We start from the raw sequence: 26,970 nt of genomic DNA on the forward strand, positions 1-26,970 counted from the left end.
CCGCCTCTATGGTCGTACGCACGGGACGTCACTGACGTCCCGTGCGTACAACCAAAGAGAAGCAGGAGGACCGCAGGATCGTCGCAGGAAAATGCGCGCTGGCCGGGGCCTGGTAAGTGACCGCGTCATCTTCTTCAGTGTTCCGGTCACCGCTCCTCCGGTCCCGGCACCTACTGCTATGGTCCATAGGCCATAGCAGTAGATGTGGCCCCGGGCCGGAGGAGCGGTGACCGGATCACTGTGGGGGCAGCAGTACAGACATACAGCCTCCAGCCATACACTGTATATGGCTGGAAGCTGTATGTCTGTGGAGTGGGTGGAAGCTGCCTACTATTGTGGGGGAACTGCTGACCTAATGTGGGGGGGAGCTGCCTACAAATGTGGGGGAGAGCTGCCTACAAATGTGGGGGGAGCTGCCTAATATTGTGGGGGGGGAGCTGCCTACAAATGTGGGGGGAGCTGCCTAATATTGTGGGGGGGAGCTGCCTAATATTGTTGGGGGGGGAGCTGCCTACAAATGTGGGGGGGAGCTGCCTAATATTGTGGGGGGGAGCTGGCTTATATTGTGGGGGGAGCTGCCTAATATTGTTGGGGGGGGGCTTTCTAATATTGTTGGGGGGGAGCTGCCTAATATTGTTGGGGGGGGGAGATGCCTAATATTGTGGGGGAACTGCCTACTATTGTGGGGAACCTGCCTACTATTGTGGGGGAACTGCTGACCTAATGTGGGGGGGAGCTGCCTACAAATGTGGGGGGAGCTGCCTAATATTGTTGGGGGGAGCTGCCTAATATTGTGGGGGAACTGCCTACTATTGTGGGGAACCTGCCTACTATTGTGGGGGGACTGCTGACCTAATGTGGGGGGGGAGCTGCCTACAAATGTGGGGGGAGCTGCCTAATATTGTGGGGAACCTGCTTACTATTGTTGGGGGGCAGCTGCCTACAAATGTGGGGGGAGCTGCCTAATATTGTTGGGGGGGAGCTGCCTACAAATGTGGGGGGAGCTGCCTAATATTGTTGGGGGGAGCTGCCTAATATTGTTGTGGGGGAGCTGCCTACAAATGTGGGGGGGAGCTGCCTAATATTGTGGGGGGGAGCTGCCTAATATTGTAGGGGGAGCTGCCTAATATTGTTGGGGGGGGCTTTCTAATATTGTTGGGGGGGAGCTGCCTAATATTGTTGGGGGGGGAGCTGCCTAATATTGGGGGGGGGGAGCTGCCTACAAATGTGGGGGGAGCTGCCTACAAATGTGGGGGGAGCTGCCTAATATTGTTGTGGGGAGCTGCATAATATTGTGGGGGAACTGCCTACTATTGTGGGGAACCTGCCTACTATTGTGGGGGAACTGCTGACCTAATGTGGGGGGGAGCTGCCTACAAATGTGAGGGGAGCTGCCTAATATTGTTGGGGGGAGCTGCCTAATATTGTGGGGGAACTGCCTACTATTGTGGGGAACCTCGGGGGATTGTCCCTATTACTATTGCACTTTGTGAAATAATTGATATCTACTGTATTTTATGGGGATTTGTGTACGTTATTCTGTAATAGGAAATTTTTGTAATAATAGGTTTAAAATTTAGCTATTGTTATTCCTGATTTGGTAGTTTAAAGTTAGCTAATATTGATCTATATATCAGTGATTGTGGTATTGTGGGGAACCTGCCTACTATTGTGGGGGGACTGCTGACCTAATGTGGGGGGGAGCTGCCTACAAATGTGGGGGGAGCTGCCTAATATTGTGGGGGAACTGCCTACTATTGTGGGGAACCTGCCTACTATTGTGGGGGAAATGCTGACCTAATGTGGGGGAGCTGCCTACTATTGTGGGGGAAATGCTGACCTAATGTGGGGGAGCTGCCTACTATTGTGGGGGAGCTACCTACTATTGTGGGGGAGCTGCCTACTATTGTGGGGGAGCTGCCTATTAATGTGGGGGAACTCCTGACCTAATGTGGGGGAGCTGGCAATCTAATGTGGGGGAATCTAATCTAATGAGCGGAGTGCTGCATTTTACCAGAAGACGGGGAGAAGTCATTTTCGGTTTCGGTATCGGTTTCGGACGGACATTTTTTTTTAAATTTCGGTTTCGTTTCGGTTCTGAAATTTCCATTTCGGTGCACCTCTAGTATACAGTATATGTATGGGTATACATGTATAGGTATACAGTATATGTATGGGTATACATGTATGGGTATACAGTATATGTATGGGTATATATGTATAGGTGTATGGGTATATAGGTAAATATGTATATATGTATGGGTATATATGTATGGGTATATATGTATGGGTATATATGTGGGTATGGGTATATATGTGGGTATGGGTATATATGTGGGTATGGCTATATATGTGTGTGGGTATGGGTATATATGTGTGTGGGTATGGGTATATATGTGTGTAGGTATGTATGGGTATATATGTATGGGTATATATGTATATATATATATATATATATGGGTGGGTATGTATGTGTGGGTGCATATATATATATATATATATATATATGGGTGTAATTATGTATGGGTATACAGTATATGTATGGGTATACATGTATGGGTATACAGTATATGTATGGGTATATATGTATAGGTGTATGGGTATATAGGTATATATGTATGGGTATATATGTGGGTATGGGTATATATGTGGGTATGGGTATATTTGTGTATGGGTATATATGTGTATGGGTATACAGTATATGTAAGGGTGAATGCATGTATGGGTATATATGTCTGGGTATACAGTATATGTATGGGTATATATGTATAGGTGTATGGGTATATATGTATATATATATATATATATATATATGGGTGGGTAAGTATGTGTGGGTGTGTATGGGTATGTATGTGTGGGTGTGTATAGGTATGTGTGGTATGTATGGGTATGTATGTGTGAGTATATATGGGTATGTATGTGTGGGTATATATATCCATATATATATTTATACACCCATATATATATATATATATATATATATACCCATATATAAATATATATATATATATATATATATATATATATACCCATATACATATATATACCCATATATATATATATATATATATATATCCTTATATATATCCATATATATACACACCCATATCTATATACCCATATATATATATATATCCATATATATATATCCATATATATATACCGTATTTATCGGCGTATAACACGCACTTTTTAGGCTAACATTTTTAGCCTAAAGTCTGTGTGCGTGTTATACGCCGATACCGCCCCAGGAAAGGCAGGGGGAGAGAGGCCGTCGCTGCCTGCTTCTCTCCCCCTGCCTTCCCTAGGGTCTAGAGCGCTGCTGTCGACCCTTCTCACCCCCTGGCTATCGGCGCCGCTGCCCGTTCTGTCCCCCTGACTATCGGTGCCGGCGCCGATAGCCAGGGGGAGAGAAGCGGCGCCGATAGCCAGGGGGAGAGAAGGGGCAGCGGCACCCATTGCCGGCGCCGCTGCCCCGTTGCCTCTCCCCATCCCCGGTGGCATCGGGTCCGCGCTGCTCCAGGTCTCCGGCGTGCGTCCCCGTCGTCCTTGCTATGCGCTGAACGGCGCGGCGCATGACGTCAGTGCGCCGCGCCGAGCATAGCAACGACGCAGGGGACGCACGCCGGAGGCCTGGAGCAGCGCGGACCCAACTCAAGTAATTATGCCACCGGGGATGGGGGGGAGGCAACGGGGCAGCGGCGCTGGCAATGGGTGCCGCTGCCCCTTCTCTCCCCCTGGCTGTCGGCGCCGCTTCTCTCCCCCTGGCTATCGGCGCCGGCACCGATAGTCAGGGGGACAGAACGGGCAGCGGCGCCGATAGCCAGGGGGTGAGAAGGGCCGACAGCAGCGCTCTAGACCCCAGGAAAGGCAGGGGGAGAGAAGCGGGCAGCAACGGCCTCTCTCCCCCAGCCTTTCCTGGGGGTATATCGGGGTATACACGCGCACACACGCACCCTCATTTTACCATGGATATTTGGGTAAAAAACTTTTTTTACCCAAATATCCTTGGTAAAATGAGGGTGCGTGTTATAGGCCGGTGCGTGGTATACCCCGATAAATACGGTATATATATATATATATATCCATAGATATATATATGTGTGTGTGTATGTATTGCTTACTGACATGATAAAAACATTCTTGAGACCAATAAACATATACTTCATTATATTCATCATCAGTAATTTTAGTAGACACATGAATAACTGTTTCTAAACAACAACTCCCATGATAAGGGTTGTATTTTAGGAACAGGTTGCCTTCTGCTGTTGCAAATCTTTAGGCTCAACTTGTTTTTTAAATTACAACTCCCATCATTCCCACACAGGAAATGGGGGTTGTTTTTTATCAAAAGTTGGAGCATCCACATTAAAAAAAACGTTCTCCACAGGGGTGAGTGCCATGCATGTAGTAACTTTTTTTTTAGTTTTTATTTCAGATACGTGTGAAGGGCTACAACTCTGTCTGATGGACTACGTTTATTTTGTTGTAAATTCAAAAAAATATTTTGACAGCTTGTGTGGTAGTGCTTCTTTCAATAACATTTTTATAAAACGTGTTGTAATTTTTTAATTTTGTGTAATAAATTTACATTATAAGGCTTAGTAGTGGAAACTGTCTTGTAGACAGAATCCATTACTAAGTCAGGGCTTATCTTTAGCGCCAAAACCAGCTAGCGCTATCCCCCCCACATTATTACCCTGGTACCCACCGCCACAAGGCTGCTAGGAAGAGCCGGTACCAACAGGGCTGGAGAATCAAAAATGGCGCTCCTGGGCCTAGGTGGTAACAGGCTGGCATTATTTAGGCTGGGGAGGGCCAGTAACAATGGTCCTCACCCACCCTGGTAATGTCAGGCTGTTGCTGTTTGGTTGGTATCTGGCTGAGAATGAAAATATGGTGAACTGCACCCGTTTTTTTTTTTTCCCCATCTTGGTAATTATTTTTGACAAACAACGTGTGTGTCACCATTTTTTCAGTCTCTGCCAGATAGCAAACAAACAGCAAGAGCCTGACATTACCAGAGTGGACGAGGACCATTGTTACTGGCCCTCCCCAGACTAAAAAACACCAGCCTGTTAACAACTAGGCCCAGGATCACCATATTGGACGCTCTGGGCCTGTTGGTACCGGCTCTTCCCGGTATCTCGTTTTAGGTTGTGAACTTGGTAATAATTGGAGGTTACCGCTTCCTGGTTATTTATTTTTTGGCACAAACGCTAATCCCTGCGTTTGTAATGGACTACATCTATACGATTGGTTCCACTACTAAACCGTATAATATAAATTAATAAAAAAAAAAATTATAAAATTTTAGAGAAATAAGCACTCCCCTCCATTTTATTGTTTTTATACCAAAATAAAGGAGAGCCAGCTACATAGGCAACAGAATGCAAAATTGTATTCCTCACAATTAATGAACTTGAAAATAAAACATAATAATTTAATTGTGTAACATAGTATTCAAAATACATATTAACAGGGTAGAGGTGGCGCTATATGGTGTGGTTCACATATATCAGGTATCCTGCATAGGTGGTCTCACCCTAAATATTGACACAACTGATTGAATAACTTATGAAAACTTGGCATAAATTGTATTGACTCATGCGTCCATTGTTTCTTGCCAACGGACAGGTGAAAGCAGAAAGTTGTGTTACCCTGTCATAAGCCCTCCATCATGTCCACCCATCTGGCATTAAATTTAGATTCTTGATGAATGTGAACTGTCAAAAAGAAAAGATTGGTATCAGTTCTTGCATGATTTTACCCGCAAATCACGCCAGAGGGAAACTTTGCAGGACATCAATTTTGAGGCAGGATGGTTGGACATCTGAGAGGGCACCTGACAGGGTAACACATCTTTATGCGTTGCCCTGTCCACTGTCTTGAAAAAATGGACACCAGATGCTATACTACTTATGATAAGTGGTCATCTGTTGTGGCGTCAATTGTGTCAATATTTATGCTTTAACCTATGTTCACTAGAGATGAGCGAACTTACAGTAAATTCGATTCGTCACGAACTTCTCGACTCGGCAGTTGATGACTTTTCCTCAATAAATTAGTTCAGCTTTCAGGTGCTCCAGTGGGCTGGAAAAGGTGGATACAGTCCTAGAAGACTCTTTCCTAGGACTGTATCCACCTTTTCCAGCCCACCGGAGCACCTGAAGGCTGAACTAATTTACGCAGGAAAAGTCATCAACTGCCGAGCCGAGAAGTTTGTGACGAATCGAATTTACTGTAAGTTCGCTCATCTCTAATGTTCACCATAAGGTGTCTATGCATTCAATTTGGAACAAGTTGTGATACATAGATCAAAACCATAATTAGGAAAATGATGTATTGGTCTGTATGTCAATGTGACATTTTCCTTTTCATTTTTCAGAAGACTCATCTACAGCTATCTTATTTGTGTTTATTGTTGACTACTCTACAGAACAGCTATATAGGTTGGCATTTAATAATACATACATAATTGTATTATGTAATATAAACTAAATGTACATAAAAAAATTTTTTTGTTATAATCAATGTCTTAGCATTACATGTAGCTGGCACGGACGTCACTGTGCCAATGTAGTCTAAATAAAACGTAAAAATGAGTTTAGTAGCTGTGCTGGAGTCCCTCTATTTTCTGCCCAATATACCCTGTCTTCACAGCCCTGCTGTATGAGTGATATTTAGTGGGGTGGGGGTGAGTACTGAGTTATTCAGGGGCGCACTGCTTTACTTGAGTCCTCCGCTGTGGAACTCTTTTACCCTTGCAGTGCTGTTACAATATTAACCAAGTTTCAAGCGGAATGAAGGTTTGCCAGTATGTGCCTCTTGCTGGAAAATGCAGATGGTGGTGTTATTGGACTAGGTTCAGGGACCAATGCCACGATTTGGCTGGACAGCGGTGATGTTGTGATCAGTGGAGCGTGCTCTCAGTTCTCAAGTGAGACGGTAATGGCTTCGTAATTGCGTGTACTACTATGTGTATAATATTTTGGTATTGGTGTGTGCAGTCCTAGGCTACACACATTTATGGAAGCCACATCCCCATTTTCAAAAGCGATTAGTAGGGTTAACTTGTGATAAGTTGTCATTTGTTGTGTTATAAATTTTGTCTATTTAGGCTTAGTTCACCTATGGTGTCTATGTGTTAAATTTTTTAAAAGCTGGGCAACATAGATCAAAAATCTAAGTAATAAAATGATGCTTAGTTCTGTGTGTCAATGTGACATTATCCTTTTTTGATTTTTTTCAGAAGACTCATCAACAGCTCTTTTCTTTTGCTTTATTGTCTACTACTTATCAGAGCCGCTTTTCAGGTTTGCATAAAAATTTTACATAAAGTTATGTAATACATAAATATAGTGTGGGTGATTTTAGAACAACTTGTCCTGATGTGAAGCTGAAGAGTGTCCCATGGCAACCGTTCAGATCGCTTCTTTCATCAAAAAAGCTATATGATTGTTTGCTTTGGGCAACCCAACAACCTTTAGATACATAAATGTATTTCCTCTTCATGCCACACAGAGGTAATAAAGGGGCAATGAAATAGTAGGGTGAAAATTAGTAGTAGACATAGTGGCGGATCAAGGTGAAATAATATGGCACAGTGGTTAAAATCATATGGGGGGGGTGGTTTTAGTAGATTACTAAAAGGCTCTCAGATATTCTACTGTATTTAAGGGTTTTATAGTTAATTACAATCTTCATTTAGTAGATGACACTACTCTATAATTTATAAAGATTTTTTTAGCCTCTATTCACAATAGGGAACATCTTCCACTAATGGACACTATTTTATTCCACGTGATTCTGCACCATTCTTAGATTATAGTGGATACTATCTTATGCCTCAGTTCAATAATGTAATGCTCCCGCACTAAAATTATTTAGAAAGCTTTGTAAAATTTTGGAAGGAGTTACATTACTGTACTAGTGAACTAACATATTAATCTTGTATTTATTATTTGAATGGTGCTTTTTCAATAAATATTATTTTTCAAATGTTCTCCTAGAAAATAGAAACATAATGTAATTTTAATATTTTTATATAGACATATTTAGTATTTATTTTAAAATCCATTATTCCATTTTCTTCTTTAGAAAATGCCGGGTTGCATTGTCAACGGTTGCAAGTCAAGGAGCATAAAAGGCGACCATAATATCATCATGCATTCCTTCCCAAGAGAGAGGGATCGTATCATGGCATGGCTATTGGCTACAGATCAAGAGTTTCCCAAAATTGATGAACTGGTTGACCACATTCATCTCTCTAAAACGAACAATTATCGGCTCTGCTCAGCCCATTTTAAAACTACTGACTATACCTTTAATCCAAATACAGGAAAACAGAGGCTCACCCCCTTTGCCGTTCCTAGTATTTTCCCTACACGGGATATACAAGTTCAAGCTGCCGAGGCAGTTGAGGCTGAAATCCTGAATCCTCAAAAGAGGAAAAGATTGGATGAAGACGTAGCTTCAACCAATGGTTTAAAGCCAGGGGAAATGTGCCCAACCTGCCGAAATATTGTACCTCATGTTAACCCAACTGAAACGGAGCCACAAGCCTCAGAGATAACGAAAAAGGAAGCAGCAACTATATTTGACAGGAATTGGGGAACCGTAAATCAGTGTATACAAGTAAAACCTACAACTTTCTCTATAAAAATACAATGCAGAAGACTGGTTAAAAAAAAAATCTTGAGAAAAAAAAAATCAAGACAAAGCTTGGTATTTGGAAACCTGCCTTCGGAGCCATTGCAAGGTGCCAGTGTAATATTTTCGACTCCGAAAAAATATATAGGACCAACTGGATCAGCAACTCTTAACAGTGTACCTGAGTTTCAAGAAAGTTGTAGAGCTAGACACGAACTACTACCTGCCACGCTTTTATCCGAATTGACAATTTCACCTATACAACCTATTGAAGACCCTGAAGTCACTGTTATTGTGGAGGAATCTACTCTGCATGCCCCTATATCTGTTTTAGAAGTAGATAAAAGTTTATCAACAATCACAACTCCAGTCTCAACAAATGAAAGTAGTTCAAGTGATGATGAGGGAGACTCAGTTCATTCAGATGATGAAGACTACGAAGAAGAGGACAGTCAGCATGTGCTGAGTGAAAAATTTGTAAATGTAAATGTACCACATCATGAAGAAAGAAAATTCATAGTTTATGAAAGCTGTTTGGACACATTACTATACAAGATGCCTTGTACCTCTAATCCACCCTGCAACAAAAAAATACTAGGAGTGTATAAAAAAACAAAGGGATCATATATTTCAGTCTTTGCTGAATGCGAGGCCAAACATTTAAAACGCATATGGCAGAGCCAGCCCCGATTGGGAAAGAAACCATTTGGAAATTTACAGTTAGCTACTGCTATCATTACTAGTGGAAACACTTACATCAAAATCCAACAGTTCCTAAAAATATTTAATATTTTGGGAATTAGCCAGGCTACTTACTACCGTATCCAAAAAATATATATATTTCCTGCAATTGAAAATTCTTGAACAATTAATCAAAAATTAGAAATGGAAAAAATATCACAACATGCAGTATGTGTTGCTGGAGATGGACAATGTGATTCACCCGGGCACAGTGCAAAATATTGCATATACACATTGATGGATGTAGAGACTAACAAAATATTGAATTTCAACATTCAACAAATCGGTATTGGTTTATCCTCTGTTGCCCTTGAAAAAATAGCGTGCAAGAATGCCTTGGAATTTCTACTGCAAAATAAAGTGGACATAGACATCATTTGCACTGACCGGCACGTATCCATCAGAAAAATGCTGCGTGAGGAATATAAAACAATTGGTCACCAGTTTGATGTCTGGCACTTAGCTAAATCTATTGGAAAAAAGCTACTTGCCGTCAGCAAAAAAAAACCTAAAAACTGCCAAGATTTAGCAGAATGGATAGGACCAATTAAAAATCATTTATGGTGGAGTTCTAATACTTGTGAATGCAATCCAGATGAACTTGTAAACAGATGGAACTCTGTCTTGTACCATGTCACCAACGTTCATTTTTGGAAGGATGATAATGGTCAGGAATCATCTTGTCATCATGACCAACTCCCTGAGGACATTCAGTCCACCCGAAAATGGTTAAAAAAACAAAGTGCCTGTTATGTTGAACTTGGAAAAATTGTCATGGATACAAGACTACAAAAAGACCTTAGACATCTTAGCAACTTTTGTCACACTGGAGATCTGGAAGTGTTTCATAGTTCACTAACAAAATACAGGCCTAAAAGACTTCATTTTAGTACAGACGGGGTGTATGCTCGAACACAGCTTGCTGCTCTTGACCATAATTATAATGTGAATAGAGTGCAAGCAGTTGTTACAAGAGAGACTGAAACTAGCGGACCTTTAGGCACACCGAGGTACAATCTTGCCTATTCAAAAGCCCGGAAAGAGTGGTTTGTACGATCAGTGTATGAGCCAACCACTCAGGAATTCGTCTCGAAAATCATGCAGGATGTAATGGGACTTGCCGATGGAAACATTTCCATAGACTGGACCTCTCGCCGGTCAACAATGCCTTCTAATATAGCACCAATTGAAAAACCAGACAAACAATCAATGGTTGAAAAACACCACTCAAGATTTAAATTTTTTACTTGTTTGTTATGTGCTATATACTTGTTTATGTGCTATATTGTTCAACATGCATATTCATGTATATTTTCATGAGTAAAAAATACTTTTTTTTATTAATGGTTTATTATTATAGTGTTGTTTATTTAAAAATATTATTACTACTTGTTTTTGTGAAATGTTTTCATTACAGAAAATAAATTTTAATCATCAATTGTTAAAAAAAAAAAACGTAAATCAAAAATATTCAGTTTCTAAGGAATTAATATTTTTTTTATATGCCATATAAGACTACCTTTAAACAAGGTAAAATTTTATAGAAAACCGGGGGTTATCTCATACGCCAGGTGCTGCAGCTGGCCGAGATACAAGGAGTATGGATTATCTATTTTTCAGTTGGTATGTATTTAAAATTTCTGCTTTATATAGCAACTGACAAATAATATCTTCTCTACTTTGAATTGTTGCCATCTTGACTATTTATTCCACACACAATTCTTCACTGTTAAACATGCAAAACAAACACATTAGGATCCGCAATTATTTTACGTGGGCAACAGAGGGGTGTAGATGAGTGTACATGGGTAACAGAGGGGTGTACATGGGTGACAGAGGGGTGTAGAGGAGTGTATATGGTTTATAGACGGGTGTAGAGGAGTGTACATGTGTGACAGCGAGGACAGGAGGATGAACATGGTGACACGGGTGTGGACGGGGGGGGTTGACAGTTGGGGTGGGTAGAGGGTGGACCTGGGTGACACCGCAGTGACGGTGGCACCGCAGGTATTACAGCTTCTTCACCATGGCTCCATTTTTGCCTCACTGGGCCGCAAGGGGGAGTGGGACACTGTGCGCAGTTCGCACGCAGGCTTCCCTTCCACCCTGCGCCGTCAGTCATCAGCGAGCATGCCAGGGCTGGAAATAAAAAAATCAACGGAAAAATAAACTCCAACAATGGGAAGTGTCAAATGGAATAGCAGTGTGCCGAGGGACCACGTTTGGGAACTGACTGGTGTAGACAGATTAAAATAGACAAAATAAAATAACCACCATAAAAATTTAAATAACTAATTAATATAATATAAATAACAAGATAAATAAACATAAAAAAATTGTAAACAATAAAAGTGCAATGTAAAACTGTAGTAACATGAAAAGTGCAGAAAGTAAGTGTCATAGTGAATCAAACATCAGCAGCCATGTCACTTGCTGGGTATTCATCAGGCCAGTGGAATCCAATATATTGCCCGTCAGGATCTGGAAATTCAGACCTAATAAAATTGACGACACATGATGGTATTGGCTTTCGTCGTTTAGGCCCAAGGATTCCATGCGCAAAACAAGAGTAGGATCTATAAGCGGACTTGCGAATAACCCTACAAATAAAATAAGATTAAAATAGTGTAAAAATTATGAATAATTTACAGATATGTGGATTTAGATTCAAATTTCACAATCGTGGGGGAAGACTTATAAAGACCTACATCATGTTGTTACACTTACATGAGTTCATAAGGCTGTGGTGGAGCTAAAACCATGTGCTACCGTATCCCTGCCGTATGGTAAATCATTTCAATGAGCCGACCGGAGTGATCCTCAGTGAGGTTGGCTCATTTTTGTCCCGTATGCACTTTCAACCGTACCTAAAAAGGTGAAGTAAAACCATGGTCGACTATGGCTTTAGGTCTGTGGAAAAAGCGCATACAGGGCAAAAATGAGCCAACCATAATCGGCATTTCACTCCGGTCGGCTCATAGAAAGGAATTAACATATGGTTGCATATGGCAGGGATACGTGATCCCCCGGTTTTATCTCCCCCAGCCGTATACGCTAAAGTTTGTGTAAATGTACTTTGAGATTGGTAAATTATTTGCACACAAAAAAATTAATAAAAAATAAAATGAATTGTAATAGCAACTGCAATTATGTTCATGTAAACACAGAGAAATGCTGATATGCACATTTTTAATTTTTCAAGTTTTATGAAAAGGTCAAAAAAAGAGAGTAATATTTAAAAACATAAAAAAAAAATGTTTCTAAAAAAGATATAAAAATTAATATACAATACAATATTATTACCTATTGCAATTTTTAAACAATTCTTTGGCACTTATCCATTCACTGAACTTTTTTCTTTAAATCTCAAGTTGACTAACTCCTCGTGTTGTAGAATACAAGTTAGTCCTTTATCAAAGTGGGGATTAAGAATATCCTCCTCCTGGCAGCAGATGCTCTCATCTTTTGTTGGCATAATTTTGCAATTTTGGCACTTGCACCAATGTGTATTCCCAATTCTTGGATCATTATAGTTCAATGTGGTTCAATGTGGATAAATGTAAAGTTATGCATCTGGGTACTAATAACCTGCATGCGTCGTATGTCTTAGGGGGGATTAAACTGGCAGAGTCACTGGTAGAGAAGGATCTGGGTGTACTTGTAGATCACAGACTACAGAATAGCATGCAATGTCAGGCTGCTGCTTCCAAAGCCGGCAGGATATTGTCATGTATCAAAAGAGGCATGGACTCAAGGGACAGGGACATAATACTCCCCCTTTATAAAGCATTGGTACGGCCTCACCTGGAATATGCTGTTCAGTTTTGGGCACCTGTCCATAAAAGGGACACTGCGGAGTTGGAAAGGGTGCAGAGACGCGCGACTAAACTAATATGGGGCATGGATCATCTTAGCTATGAGGAGCGATTAAAGGAGTTACAATTGTTTAGTCTTGAGAAGAGACGTTTAAGGGGGGATATGATAAACGTATATAAGTATATTAATGGCCCATACAAAAAATATGGAGAAAAACTGTTCCAGGTTAAACCCCCCAAAGGACGAGGGGGAACTCCCTCCGTCTGGAGAAGAAAAAGTTTAGTCTCAAGGGGCGACACGCCTTCTTTACTGTGAGGACTGTGAATTTATGGAACGGTCCACCTCAAGAACTGGTCACAGCAGGAACAATTAACAGCTTTAAAACAGGATTAGATACATTCCTGGAACAAAATAACATTAATGCTTATGAAGAAATATAAAATCCCATCCCTTCCCCAATATCGCGCCACACCCCTACCCCTTAATTCCCTGGTTGAACTTGATGGACATATGTCTTTTTTCGACCGTACTAACTATGTAACTATGCAACTATGTAACTATGTCACCTGGGATGTCATTGATGCTTGGCCACTCTGGATCGTTTTGGAAAGAGTGCTCATGTAGCTCGCCATGTAGTTCTGCCTTTTTTCTTAGTCTTTCCAGAAGAGCTTTTCGTTTCTAAAAATGAATACAAAAAGATAAAAAATTGTATACAATAAAAAAATGTAATCCTCTTGAACAATATATTAAATGGACATAGGGGTGTCACAAAAAATTTTGGGGACCACTTACAGTAGCCCTATGGGGGACTGTTTTATCCAAACCCACCAGTTCCTGCTAAAATGTTTGTCCAATGCATCAAGCTACAGACAAAATAGGAAAGTACAGAAATTTAGGAATAAATTAACCCATTAAACATTATCATTTTGGTGAGTCAGAATACCATTGGAGGCTGAGTATGAAGTCAGCCTCCATGGTCTATTGTTGGTGTATAGGAATGAATGGGCTACATCTATAACATTGAGATTTTTTGCCCATTGAATTCAATGGCCTATTGTGGTCTATGGAGATCCTGTGTCAAATGAAGTAGGAAACTAAACAGCAGGGTATTGGTAGTAATATGTATGGGAGACCCTGGTGTGGGTTCAATTCCTGGGTTCAGCTCAAGTTGTGTGATTATTCTTTAATTAGGTTTGACAGATATAGGTCAATTGATACTTTGAACCGTGGAAACTAGGTTGATTGGATACCATAAATGGGCAACTAGGTTAATTGAAAAAGGAGGTAATGTGTTGTATTCAATTGACCTAGTTCACAAAAGTTCAAACTAATATGAGTATAATCACAGAACTCTATGGGGGAGATTCATCGAAACCAGTGTAGAGGAAGAGTTGTGCAGTTGCCCATAGCAACCAATTGGATTGCTTCTTTCATTTTTTAAAAGGCCTCTGAAAAATGAAAGAAGCAATCTGATTGGTTGCAATGGGCAACTCAGAAACTTTTCCTCTGGACAGGTTTTGATAAATCTCCCTCTATATCAACAGAGGAATTGAACCCACACCAGGGTCTCCCATACACATTACTAACAGGACACTGCTGTTCAGCTTTCTTACAAGTTTACCACAATATCGCCATAGACCACAATGGGCCCTTGGATTTAAATAGACAAAAAATCACTATGTTATAGATTTATTTATTTTATTTATTTATTTATATAGCGCATACAGATTCCACAGCGCTTACAATTATGGGGTACAAACAAAGACAAGTATCAGACATAAAATTACACAATAACTATTCAAACAAGAGGTGTGGGGATATGTTGAGGATATGTTGGGGATATGTTGAGGATATGTTGAGGCCAATTAGAGACTACTTGTAGGCCTGTCTGAAGAGATGTGTTTTTAGGCCACGTTTGAAACTATGGATGTTGTTGTTGAGTCTGAGGGATTTAGGGATAGCATTCAAGAGAACCGGTGCAGCACGAGTGAAGTCTTGTAGACGGGAGTGAGAAGTTCGGATTATAGAAGATGTTAGTGTGAGATCATTAGCAGATCGGAGAGAAAGTGTAGGATGGTAGACGGAGATGAGATGTAGGGAGGTGCAGGTGGAGAGCTTTGTGTGTGAGACTAAGGATTTTGTACTGTATTCTGGACTGAATTGTTAACCAGTGTAGTGACTGGCACAGGGAGGAGTCGTCGGTGTAGCGGCTGGAGAGGAGATGAGTCTGGCTGCGGCATTAAGGATGGACTGAAGAGGAGAGAGTTTGGAGAAAGGAAGGCCTATTAGTAAAGAGTTACAGTAGTCGAGACGGGAGTGAATCAAAGCAATAATGAGAGTTTTAGCAGTTTCAGTAATGAGAAACGGGCGGATTCTGGAAATGTTTTTTAGATGCAGGTGACAAGAACGTGAAAGAGACTGAATATGGGGAGTGAAAGACAGATCAGAGTCAAGTATAACTCCAAGACAGCGAGCCTGCTGCCCGGGAGTTATGGTAGTACCACATACCGAGATGGAAATGTCAGGGTTAGGTACATTATCAGTTGATGGAGAAAAGACAAGAAGTTCTGTTTTAGAAAGATTTAGTTTCAGATATAAAGAGGACATGATGTCTGAGACGGCAGAGAGACAGTCACTGGTATTCTGTAGGAGTGCAGGGGTGATGTTGGAGGAGGAGGTATAAAGTTGGGTGTCATCAGCGTAGAGGTGGTACTGGAAACCAAATCCACTGACTGTTTTTCCAATCGGGGATGTGTAGAGTGAAAAGAGTAGAGGACTTAGGACCGATCCCTGGGGAACCCTGACAGCAAGGGGAAGAGGAGAAGAAGTAGAGCCAGAAAACGAGACGCTAAAGAAGCGGCCAGAGAGATAGGAGGAAAACCAGGCGAGAGCAGAGTCCTTGAGACCGATGGAGCGGAGACTACTGAGGAGGAGTTGATGATTCACAGTGTCAAAAGCCACAGACAGGTCCAAGAGAATCAGTAAAGAGAAATTGCCATTTGATTTGGCCATCAGAAGATCGTCAGTGACTTTGGTTAGGGCCGTTTCTGTGAATGGAGTGAATGGAGCGGAAACCAGACTGTAAGGGGTCAAGGAGAGAGTTCTCGGAGAGATAGCGGATAAGGCGGGAGTAGACCAAGCATTCCAGGAGTTTGGAGATAAAGGGGAGATTTGAGATGGGTCGATAGTTGGCTGCACAGGAAGGGTCCAGAGATGGTTTTTTCAATAGTGGGGTTATGATAGAGTGTTTAAAGGAGGAGGGAAAGACCCCAGAAGAGAGGGAGAGGTTAAAGATTTTAGTTAGGTGACAGCTGATAGCAGAAGAGAGAGACTGGATGAGGTGTAAAGGCATGGGGTCACTAGAGCAGGTAGTGGGGCGGGCGGAGGAGAGGAGCTTGGAAACCTCATCCTCCATCACTCTCAGTTTTTGAGCCTGTAATGAAGAGGAGACGTGGCTGGGAATTGGATCAGAACTTTTAGGGGACTGGGAGAGGATTTCATCACGAATTTCATCGATTTTAGTTTTGAAGTATTTGGCCAGGTCTTCAGCACAGAGATCAGTGATTGGGGCCTGTACTTTAGGCCGAAGGAGAGAGTTGAACGTGTCAAAAAGGTGTTTTGGGTTGTTAGACAGAGAGGAGATGAGGGAGGTAAAATATGTTTGTTTGGCGAGGTGAAGAGCGGAGTAATAGGATTTAAGCATGAATTTATAGTGCAGATAGTCTGAAGAAGTCTTAGTTTTCCTCCAGAGACGTTCAGCACACCCAGAGCATCGCCTGAGAAAGCAGGTTGTTAGCGTGTGCCAGGGTTGCTGCCGTCTGTGTTGGGAGATTCGTGTTTTAGAGGGTACCATTTGATCCAGGGTAGACTTTGGGGTGTCATGGTAATGTTTGGCTGCTAGATTAGGGCAGGAGAAAGAAGAGATTGGTGATAGTGAAGATTGTAGAAGATAGATGTAGCCAAGTGGTCTTCAAACTGTGGCCCTCCAGATGTTGCAAAACTAAAACCCCCAGCATGCGTGGACTGTGAGTGAGTTGTAGTTTTGCGACATCTGGAGGGCCACTGTTTGAACAACACTGATCTAGCCCATTCATTCCTATACACCAACAAATTAACCCATTAAACATTTGAGGTTTGTTTAGTCAAAATACCATTGGAGGCTGAGTATGAAGTCAGCCTCCAGGGTTTATTGTTGGTGTATAGGAATGAATGGGCTAGATCTATAATATTGAGATTTTTTGCCCATTGAATTCAATGGCCCATTGTGGTCTATGGAGATCCTGTGTCAAATGAAGTAGGAAGCTAAACAGCAGGGTACTGGAAGTCAGCCTCCAGGGTCTATTTTTGGTGGATAGGAATGAATGGGCTAGATCTAAAACATTATTTTATTTTATTTTTTTTATTTTGCCCATTGTGGTCTATGGAGATCTTTTGTCAAACGGGGTAGAAAGCTAAACATCAGGGCGCTGTTAGTAATGTGTAGGTTAGACCCTGGTGTGGGTTCAATTACAGTGTTCAAATGATCTTCAAGTGTAGCTTGTTGATATGCTTACCGGCGTTATTTCATGTATTGTTGCAGCTGTTTCCTCCTCACTGTCACTTTACGTCTCCTGTTGAATACTATAATCTTCCTATTTAAAAAAAAAAAAAAAGTGAATTAATATAATAATAAGTATTCAAAAAAATTATATATATATATATATATATATATATATATATATATATATATATATATATAAATAATAAAGAATATTAATTACCTCATCAGAAGATTCTTCAGGATTATATTCTTCATTCCTTTCCTCCTCTGCAGCATATGAATATCCAGTTGCCTTTAGTAAATAGATTAATAGAGTATGTAATAGCCTAAAGCAAAATTCTCCATTACTTGGTTTTGGTCTTGTTGAGATAACATGTTAGTGGCTATCATCCTTTTTCAGTACAATAATCAATTATACAAGGTTTAATAATACTCTGCACATTGTATTTATAGCGACAGCAAGCTAGGGCTGCTCAATATCATATTTTGAGCCTGCACGCTCAGCTAAGCAAACTCATTATCATGTCTTGAGTGTGCATGTTATGCACACTCAGCTATGCAGGCTCATTATCATGTACTGACTGTGCAGGCTATGCACGCTCAACATCAGGTATTGATCAGATAAGCACGCTAATTATTATGTATTGAGTGTGCATGCTATGCACTCTCATTATGATGTATTGAGCCTGCATGCTATGCACGCTCATTATAATGTATTGAGTGTGTAGGATATACATGTTCAATATCATGTATTGAGCATGCATGCTATGCACACTCATATATTAACGTTCATTATTATGTATTGAGTATGCATCCTATGGATGCTCAATGTAATATATTGAACATGCATGCTACACACTTTCATTATGATGTATTGAGCCTGCATGCTATGCATGCTCATTATCATGCATTGAGTGTTTATGCCATGCACGCTCAATATCATGTATTGATTGTGCATGCTATGCATGCTCAATATCATGTATTGACTGTGGATGCTATGCATGCTCAATAACATGTATTGAGCATGCATGCTATGCACGCTCATATATTCACATTCATTATCATGTATTGAGTGTGTATGCTATGCATGCTCAATATAATGTATTGAGCATGCAGGCTATGCACACTCATATATTAACGTTCATTATTATGTATTGAGTATGCATCCTATGGATACTCAATGTATGCTACACATACATGCTACACACTCTCATTACAATGTATTGAGCCTGCATGCTATGCACGCTCATTATCATGAATTGAGTGTGTATGCTATGCATGCTCAATATCATATACTTACTGTGCATGCTATGCATGCTCAATATCATGTATTGAACATGCAGGCTATGCACGCTCAAAATATTCATGTTTATTATTATGTATTGAGTGTGCATGCTATGGATGCTCAATATCAGGTATTGAGCATGCATGCTATGCACTCTCATTATCATGTTTTGAGCCTGCATGCTATGCACGCTCATTATCATATATTGAGTGTGGATGTTATGCACGGTAAATTTCTGATTTTGGACTCATTTGGGACTTTGGATCACTATCTATATTGTAGTGCTGCGGTTTTATTGAGTAACACCGGATCACTCCAGTATAGATGGTGAGCAAAAAAAGCACATTTATTCCATTGGGGGGAGGTTATGGTGTTATGTGCAATACAGTCTAGATTGTGATATAAATTGTGAATTCATTCCATCAATAAATATGCACAATTTTTGAATGGAATAAAATCTTTTTTTTTAATCACCACCTATCCTGAATTGCTGCGGTGTTCCTAATGCAATAAAATATGCAATCAGTGAGCACATGTACACGATAAAACCGCAGCAATGCAGTATAGGTCAGTGGTCCCCAAACTGTGGCCCTCCAGATGTTGCAAAACTACAATTCCCAGCATGCCTGGACAGCCGTTGGCTGTCCAGGCATGCTGGGAGTTGTAGTTTTGCAACATCTGGAGGGCCACAATTTGGGGACCACTGGTATAGATGGTGAAAAAAAAGAGATTTTATTCCATTACAAAAATGATGCATCATTTTTGAATGGGATAAAATCACTATTATTGACAGCATTTATAATGCACTGCTGGCTGCAGCCATTCATTTGGGAGTGCAGCTTTATATGAAAAAATAAATAAATAAATTCACAAAGCTGCAATCCCCAATGAATGGCTGCAGCCAGCAGTGCATTATAAATGGTGTCAATAATGGAGATTTTATCCCATTCAAAAATTATGCATCATTTTTGATTGGGATAAAATCACTATTATTCACACCATTTATAATGCACTGCGGTTTGCAGTCATTCATTGGGGATTGCAGCTTTGTAAAATTTTATTTTTATTGTTTTGGGCATATAATCAATTGTACTACCCACCATTTTGATATTATAAATTCCCTCAGGGCACAGTACAGCAGCTCCGTTCTCAGACTCTCCTCCTCTCTGAATGGTACGTGCAAAACCAAACAGAAAGGAGGAGACTCAGAGGCTGCCGTCCCTCCCAGCCTGTATGCGCGCCTGTATGCGCGCCTGTATGCGCGCTCCCGACATTGAGCGCAGAATACAGCAAGATGGGCGGAAGTGGTGGCCGGCGAGGCTTCAGATGACGTCACGTCGGCCCGCCCGCCGACTTCCTGCAATTGTGAGACTGCTCAACTCTGAGCTACCGAAGAGGAGTGGAAAAAGGTATTGTTCTAATGTTTTAAGAGGATAAAAAAAACAGGGATAGATGTAGACAGTGTGAGGGAAAGATGGGGAGGGGGAATATGGACATTTTAGTTGAGGATAGCTACTCTTTAAGAGCACATACCTCAGCTCTTCAATAAAATAATTTTTTTTATATATCTATATATATATACCGTATTTATCGGCGTATAACACGCACTTTTTAGGCTAAAATTTTTAGCCTAAAGTCTATGTGCGTGTTATACGCCGATACACCCCCAGGAAAGGCAGGGGGAGAGAGGCCGTCGCTGCCCGCTTCTCTCCCCCTGCCTTTCCTGGGGTCTAGAGCCCTGCTGCCGGCCCTTCTCACCCCCTGGCTATAGCCAGGGGGAGAGAAGGGGCAGCGGCACCCATTGCCGGCGCCGCTGCCCCGTTGCCTCCCCCCATCCCCGGTGGCATAATTACCTGTTGCTATGCGCTGCACGGCGCGGCGCACTGACGTCATGCGCCGCGCCGTGCATAGCAACGACGCAGGGGACTCGCGCCGGAGGCCTGCAGCAGCGCGGACCCGACCCAGGTAATTATGCCACCGGGGATGGGGGGAGGCAACAGGGCAGCGGCGCCGGCAATGGGTGCCGCTGCCCCTTCTCTCCCCCTGGCTGTCGGCGCCGATAACCAGGGGGTGAGAAGGGCCGGCAGCAGCGCTCTAGACCCCAGGAAAGGCAGGGGGAGAGAAGCGGGCAGCGACGGCCTCTCTCCCCCTGCCTTTCCTGGGGGTTTATCGGGGTATACACGCGCACACACGCACCCTCATTTTACCATGGATATTTGGGTAAAAAACTTTTTTTACCCAAATATCCTTGGTAAAATGAGGGTGCATGTTATAGGCCGGTGCGTGGTATACCCCGATAAATACGGTATATATATATAGATAGATAGATAGATAGATAGAGAGATAAAAAAAAAGTCAGTTCTGTTATGGTGAATATATTTATTGTGTGATTGACAATTGATTGGTAATAAAGGTTTTTTCAATCAAAAATCTGTTCTTATCAGTTTAATATCTGATACGTCCCCTATCTGGGGACCATAAATTAAATGGATTTTTGAGAATGGGAGCCGATTTGGAAACTTGCTTCCGTCGCCCAATGCATTGACCCGATATGGCAGTATCTTCGGGTACAGTGCACCACCCCATTCCAGTGTTAAAAAAGACAGATTCTTATTTAATCCTCTGTGGGTGCTGCTGCAGCTGTTGCCTGCCTTGTCATGTCAGTCAGTCTGGCTGCAGAAGGTGCTGCTGCTGTCCAGACCCAGTACTGCTGAATGGCCTCCTTAATTGGATAAGCTCATCGTATCCTCACAAAAAAAAAAAGAGTTCCACAATTAGAGACCACAATAATGAGTTGCACTGACTGGTTTATGAACGTCTATCCATTTGGCGTTTTACTGACTATGTTTGCACACTGATTGATGTCATAAAAACTAAAAAAATAATAATAATACTAATCTAGCACACCTGTGCAGGTTTGACATGACATGATACGTAGCTGTCTTGCAGGTGGTGCTGAATCCTGTTAAATGATGTGAGGGTCTCATGGTTATTCACAAGGGTGCGTCATTGCTGTTGCTTGACCATGCATTGGTTCTGTGGTCAGTGAATGATAAAAACAAAATTTGCCATCCATTGATTGATGAGAAATCAGCCATGAGGCATTTGTTTTTAGAAACTGCTGCTCACAACCAATGTTGCAATGGAGTGTCTCCATCTGCTGGTGGTATTGGATAAGCATTAGTGCTATGATGGGGTCTGAAGAAGAAGAAGAAGATGGAAAAAAATTAATAAAAAAAAGAAAGAAAGAGAGAGAGACTGACTGAGTGAGTGGGTAAGAGAGAGAGTGAGTGAGTGATTGAGTGAGTAATTGAGTGAGTGAGAGAGAGAACAAATGAATTAAAGTGAGTGAGTGTGTGAGTGAGAATGAATGAAAGTCTGAATGACAGAAAGAAAAAAGTATGAAGAAAGAAGTATGAAGAAAATAAAATGTATATGGAGTTGCAAACATGTATAAATGTATATGGAGTGCAATCTACAAAGCTGTTGAGGCTGGTCCTCATGGGAGGATTGTTGCACCCAGGACCTTTAGTTCTATTAAATGTCATTCAATGCCACTGCCAGGTGTAAACAGCAGAAGAACCAGAAGCACCAACAGCACGACCATGGGTTGTCAGATTACCCTGATTCAGCAAAGAGTCCAAAAGGATGCAGGTGAATACTGTTTATTTTCAGTTTCTCGTTACAGTTGGTTTGATTCCGTGTCCGGACAGCCAGGGAGGTGGCTGCAGGCAACAAAGGTAGGCGTGTTGTTTTCATATGCAGATCTTAACCCCTTAAGGATGGAGGGCGTGCCCATACGCCCCCGTTTCAAAGTCCTTAAGGACTGAGGGTGTATGGATACGCCCGTGGGAATTTCGGTCCCCGCCGCTAGCCGTCAGGGACCGGACCGAGATGCCTGCTGAAATCTTTCAGCAGGCATCCTGTGAAAATGCCTAGGAGGGTCCTGAGAACCCCCCATGTCGGCCATGGCGGCAAATCGACGTTTGTGGCAATTCCGGGCTGATCGGGTCTCTGATGACCCGATTGCCCGGAAAATAGGGATGAAAGGATTTGTCAGTGACAGCCCCAATCCTCCTAAGGGATAGGAGCGAGGTGGCAGTGGTGCCATCCCCCCCTATCCCCTGCCATTAGTAATGACTACTGACCAATGGCAGTTAAAGGCGGAGGGGTTACCATGGAAATTCCCCGCTCTGCCCGCCCCTGGATGTCAGGCAGAGAGGGGGGGGGGGGGGGGAGAAGATGGTGGCGGTACCTGTGGGTTTGCCCCCCCCTCCATGCGAATGTACAGGGTACATTCACAAGGGGCGGGGGTTTACAGTTAGTCTCTCGCTGCAAGCTAGAGATGCAGGAAATTTTCTGCTGCAGCTCAAACTCCCAGCAGGAAACTCGCTGTAATCCCCCGGCAGTCTGAATGTACCCTAAAAACACTACCTATAAACATACCCCTACACAGTCCCCCCCCCCCACCCCCAATAAAAATGAGAAACCTCTGGTATGGCACGGTTTCTAAAACGTAGTCTCCAGCTGTTGCAAAACAACAACTCCCAGTATTGCCAGACAGCCATTGACTGTCCAGGCATGCTGGGAGTTTTGCAACAGATGGAGGCACTCTGTTTGCGAAACACTGCCGTAGGTAATTTTGGTATCCGAGGCAAGTCTAACTCTTGCATCCGTAATTTAGGCCTTAAATGCGCATGGCGCTCTCTCACTTTACCGTACTCGGTAAAAATTGCCCAACAAATTTTGGGGGGCTTTTTATCCTTTTACCTTTTACAGCGGTTCTGACATAAACGCACAAAAATAAATACCCACATGTGACCCCATTTTGGAAACTACACCCCTCACAGAATGTAAGAATGGGTATAGTGAGCTTTAACACCCCACAGGTGTTTGACAAATTTTCATTAAAGTTGGACGTGAAAATGAAAAATTTTATTTTCTTCACTAAAATGCTGGTGTTATCCCAAATTTTTCATTTTCACAAGGAGTAATAGGAAAAAAAGCCATTGATGGCTGGGAAATATTGGAACATGGAGGTAGGCATCTTTGATGTCCACTGAAGAAAGAAATTCCCCTTGTTCCATGGATGCCACTACCGAACGGAGGGATTCCAATCGGAAGTGGCGGATGAGAAGATGAAGGTTGAGATGCTTGAGGTCCAGGATTGGCCGCACAGAACCGCCCTTCTTGGGGACCACAAAAAGATTGGAATAGAAACCCCAAAAATAACTCCCTGGAGAAGCAGGGACCGGAGAGCCTCCCGAAACTGTTTCGCCAGAGAAGGAGACCGGGGGGCCCGGGACTGAAAAAAACGATCCCTCGGGAGGGAGGCAAATTCCATTCGGTATCCGTTGGACACCACGTCCCTGACCAAAGAGTCCTGAATGTGTGTGGTCCAGATGTCTCGAAAAAGTAAGAGACGACCTCCCACCCGAGAAAAATCTGCGGGTGGGGGCATCACTTCATGTAGAAGTGGGTTTGCGTTTGCCCGATTTGGCCGCAAAACGGCCGGAACGGTTGGTGTCCAACTTCCAAGACGGGCAAGCCCGGAATGAGGGAGCCTTCTTGTCCCGCGAAGGCGCCTGCCTAGACCCCTTATTAGGGCCAAAAGTCCGAAAGGACTGAAAGGAAGAGGACTTCCTCTGGGAAGTAGAGTGAGCCTTATTTTGAGGCAACAAGGAACTCTTGCCAACCGTCGCCTCAGAGATAATCTCGTCAAGGCGCTTGCCAAAAAGACGGGCACCAGTAAAAGGAAGCTCGGTGAGAGACCTTTTGGAAGCGGCATCCGCATCCACATCCCAAGCCTTAAGCCACATGGAACGGCGGAGGGCCGCCAGGTGACCCACAGCAAAGGCAGCACATCGGGCTGACTGCATGGAAGCTGTGCACAGAAAGTCCCCAGCTTTAGAGCATTGGAGAACCAAAGCAGACAGATCCTCTGGGGGGATCCCGCCTGGATACCCTGACAGAGTTTTGAGCACCACACCGATAGGGCCTTGGACACCCAAGCCGAGGCGAAGGTGGGAAGCAGAGAAGAGCCTGCTGCTTCAGAGGCAAACTTCGCTAAGGACTCCACCTTCTTGTCCGTTGAATCCTTGAAAGCAGCCATATCTGCTAGCGACAGTGTAGTAGCCTTAGAGAGGCGGGAAATTGGTGGATCCACCAAGGGAGGGGAAACCATCTTAGAGGCAAGGTCCTTGTCGAATGGGTAACGCACCTGAACCTTCTTCATTCCCGGGAGCCTCTTGTCCGGATGTTTCCATGCAGATTCCAGAAGGGTGTCAAATTCAGCGTGAGAGCTGAACCTTTGAGGTGCCAGTTTAGCATGATGAAAAGATACTTCAGGAGTCACATCCGAAGATCCTGGGTCCTCTAAGTGAAAGGTGTCTCTTATGGCCGCAACCAATGAGTTCACCATTTCAACTGTATCCGAGCGGTCCTCCGAGTCAGATGCCAATTCGAAAGCCTCATCCACCAGGAGAATGTGAACAAGTGGGGGGCGACCATGACCGGGTACGCGACTCTTGCGAGGCAGAGTGGCGATTCCGGGAACGTCCTCTGGAGGAGCGACGTTTGTGGCCAGATGACACGGGGGGCGGGACCCACGAGGGGAGCACCCACGTCTACCTGAAGACTCAATGGAAGAGTCAGAAGATACACCCCTAGTACGCCTGTGAGAGGGTGAAGTATGTGGAGAAGAGGAGCGGGGCCCTTTAGAGGGTTGGCACAGGGCAGACCTCTTCAAGGCAGACACCACGTCACGAGAAGCCTCAGCCACCGAACGGGAGACTTGAGTCAAGTCAGCCCATATACTGGGATAGGGAAGAAACCCAGGCTGGAGGGGCGGCCGAATCCACCAGAACTGAAAGAGCATCTGAGGGTACCAGGGGGTCTGGGGCAGCAGAGGAGCAGGCAGAGCAAGTGGGTTCAGCAGAACCAGGTATTTTGGAATTACAGTTCTTACAGACCAAATAGGAAACTAACGCTCCAGTTGTCTGTTTAGAGGGAGGAACAATTCTGGGTACGAACATAATGAAAAAAGAACTATCTCACCCGAGTCTGTGTCCCCTGTGGTGGCTGCTGTGAGGAGAACTCCGCTCTGTGTAGATAGAGAGGGAGAAACAGGCCAGCCAATAGCCAGAGAGGGGCGTGCCTGGAGCAGGGGCCCTGTCTGATTGGCCTCTGCCACCGAAAATCGCACGCACGGCGCTGATTGGAGGACAATCCGCGCCTCCAGTGAGCTCCGGCGGCCCTGTGGGCGGAGCTATAGCTCCCCAGCCGCCAAGAAGAACAATAGTAATGGCGCCCGCTCCTTGCCCCAGGCGCACATGTCAGCCGCATATGCGCCCACGGGGAAGTGAGTAGGCGATACACATATTCGCCGACAGTCGTCTGCTGCCGAAAGCGAAAGTAAGTCGGCGCTTCATGCGCCCGAACAGTAAAAGCGCCGCGGCTGTCAGCCACATAGTAAGCGCCGCGGCTGTCAGCCGCATAGTATAACACACACACACACATGTGCATAATAATAAAGTAAACCATTCATTCCCAATATGCCATTGCTCGCCCCTTTTTTTAGAATAAAAGATAGAGCCCCTAACACAGCCCCTTGGACCCTGAAAGGTGGGCCAAAAAATGAGGGTCTCCAGAGGTTGCAAGTCAGCACCTAAAGGGAGAAGAATATATACTCACCTCAATCAGAAGTACTTACCTAATGGAGTCTTCTGTGAGGTCTTCAGTCAGCTTTCTGTTACCTGCATCACGCTGAGCTACCATGTGCGAGCAAAGCGAGCAGGGAAAAGGGGGACCCGGACCCATGAGGTACAACCCCAGACGCTGACCATTGGCGAGAGGGGGTGAACAGCGCATATACGCAATGTCTGTGCCCCCTCAATCACAATGAGGAAACAGTGAGCCGCAGTTCCTGAGTCCC

The 26,970-nt window shown here is 43.3% G+C and overlaps 1 protein-coding gene and 1 non-coding gene across 2 annotated transcripts; both read left to right on the plus strand.

Annotated features, from left to right (window-relative positions):
* Positions 1–6,383: 6,383 nt before the first annotated feature.
* Positions 6,384–9,519, plus strand: LOC130295783 (uncharacterized). Its single transcript, XM_056546899.1, has 3 exons — positions 6,384–6,455; positions 7,256–7,319; positions 8,104–9,519. The coding sequence occupies exon 3, from the start codon at positions 8,107–8,109 to the stop codon at positions 9,517–9,519; it is 1,413 nt and encodes a 470-aa protein (XP_056402874.1). The 5' UTR covers positions 6,384–6,455; positions 7,256–7,319; positions 8,104–8,106.
* Positions 9,520–21,433: 11,914 nt separating this feature from the next.
* On the plus strand, positions 21,434–21,620 carry LOC130296006 (U2 spliceosomal RNA). Its single transcript, XR_008849100.1, has one exon. It is a non-coding gene; the product is annotated as a U2 spliceosomal RNA (small nuclear RNA).
* Positions 21,621–26,970: the final 5,350 nt, after the last annotated feature.

This window comes from Hyla sarda, chromosome 11 (genome assembly GCF_029499605.1).
Source record: "Hyla sarda isolate aHylSar1 chromosome 11, aHylSar1.hap1, whole genome shotgun sequence".
Classification (NCBI taxonomy): domain Eukaryota; kingdom Metazoa; phylum Chordata; class Amphibia; order Anura; family Hylidae; genus Hyla; species Hyla sarda.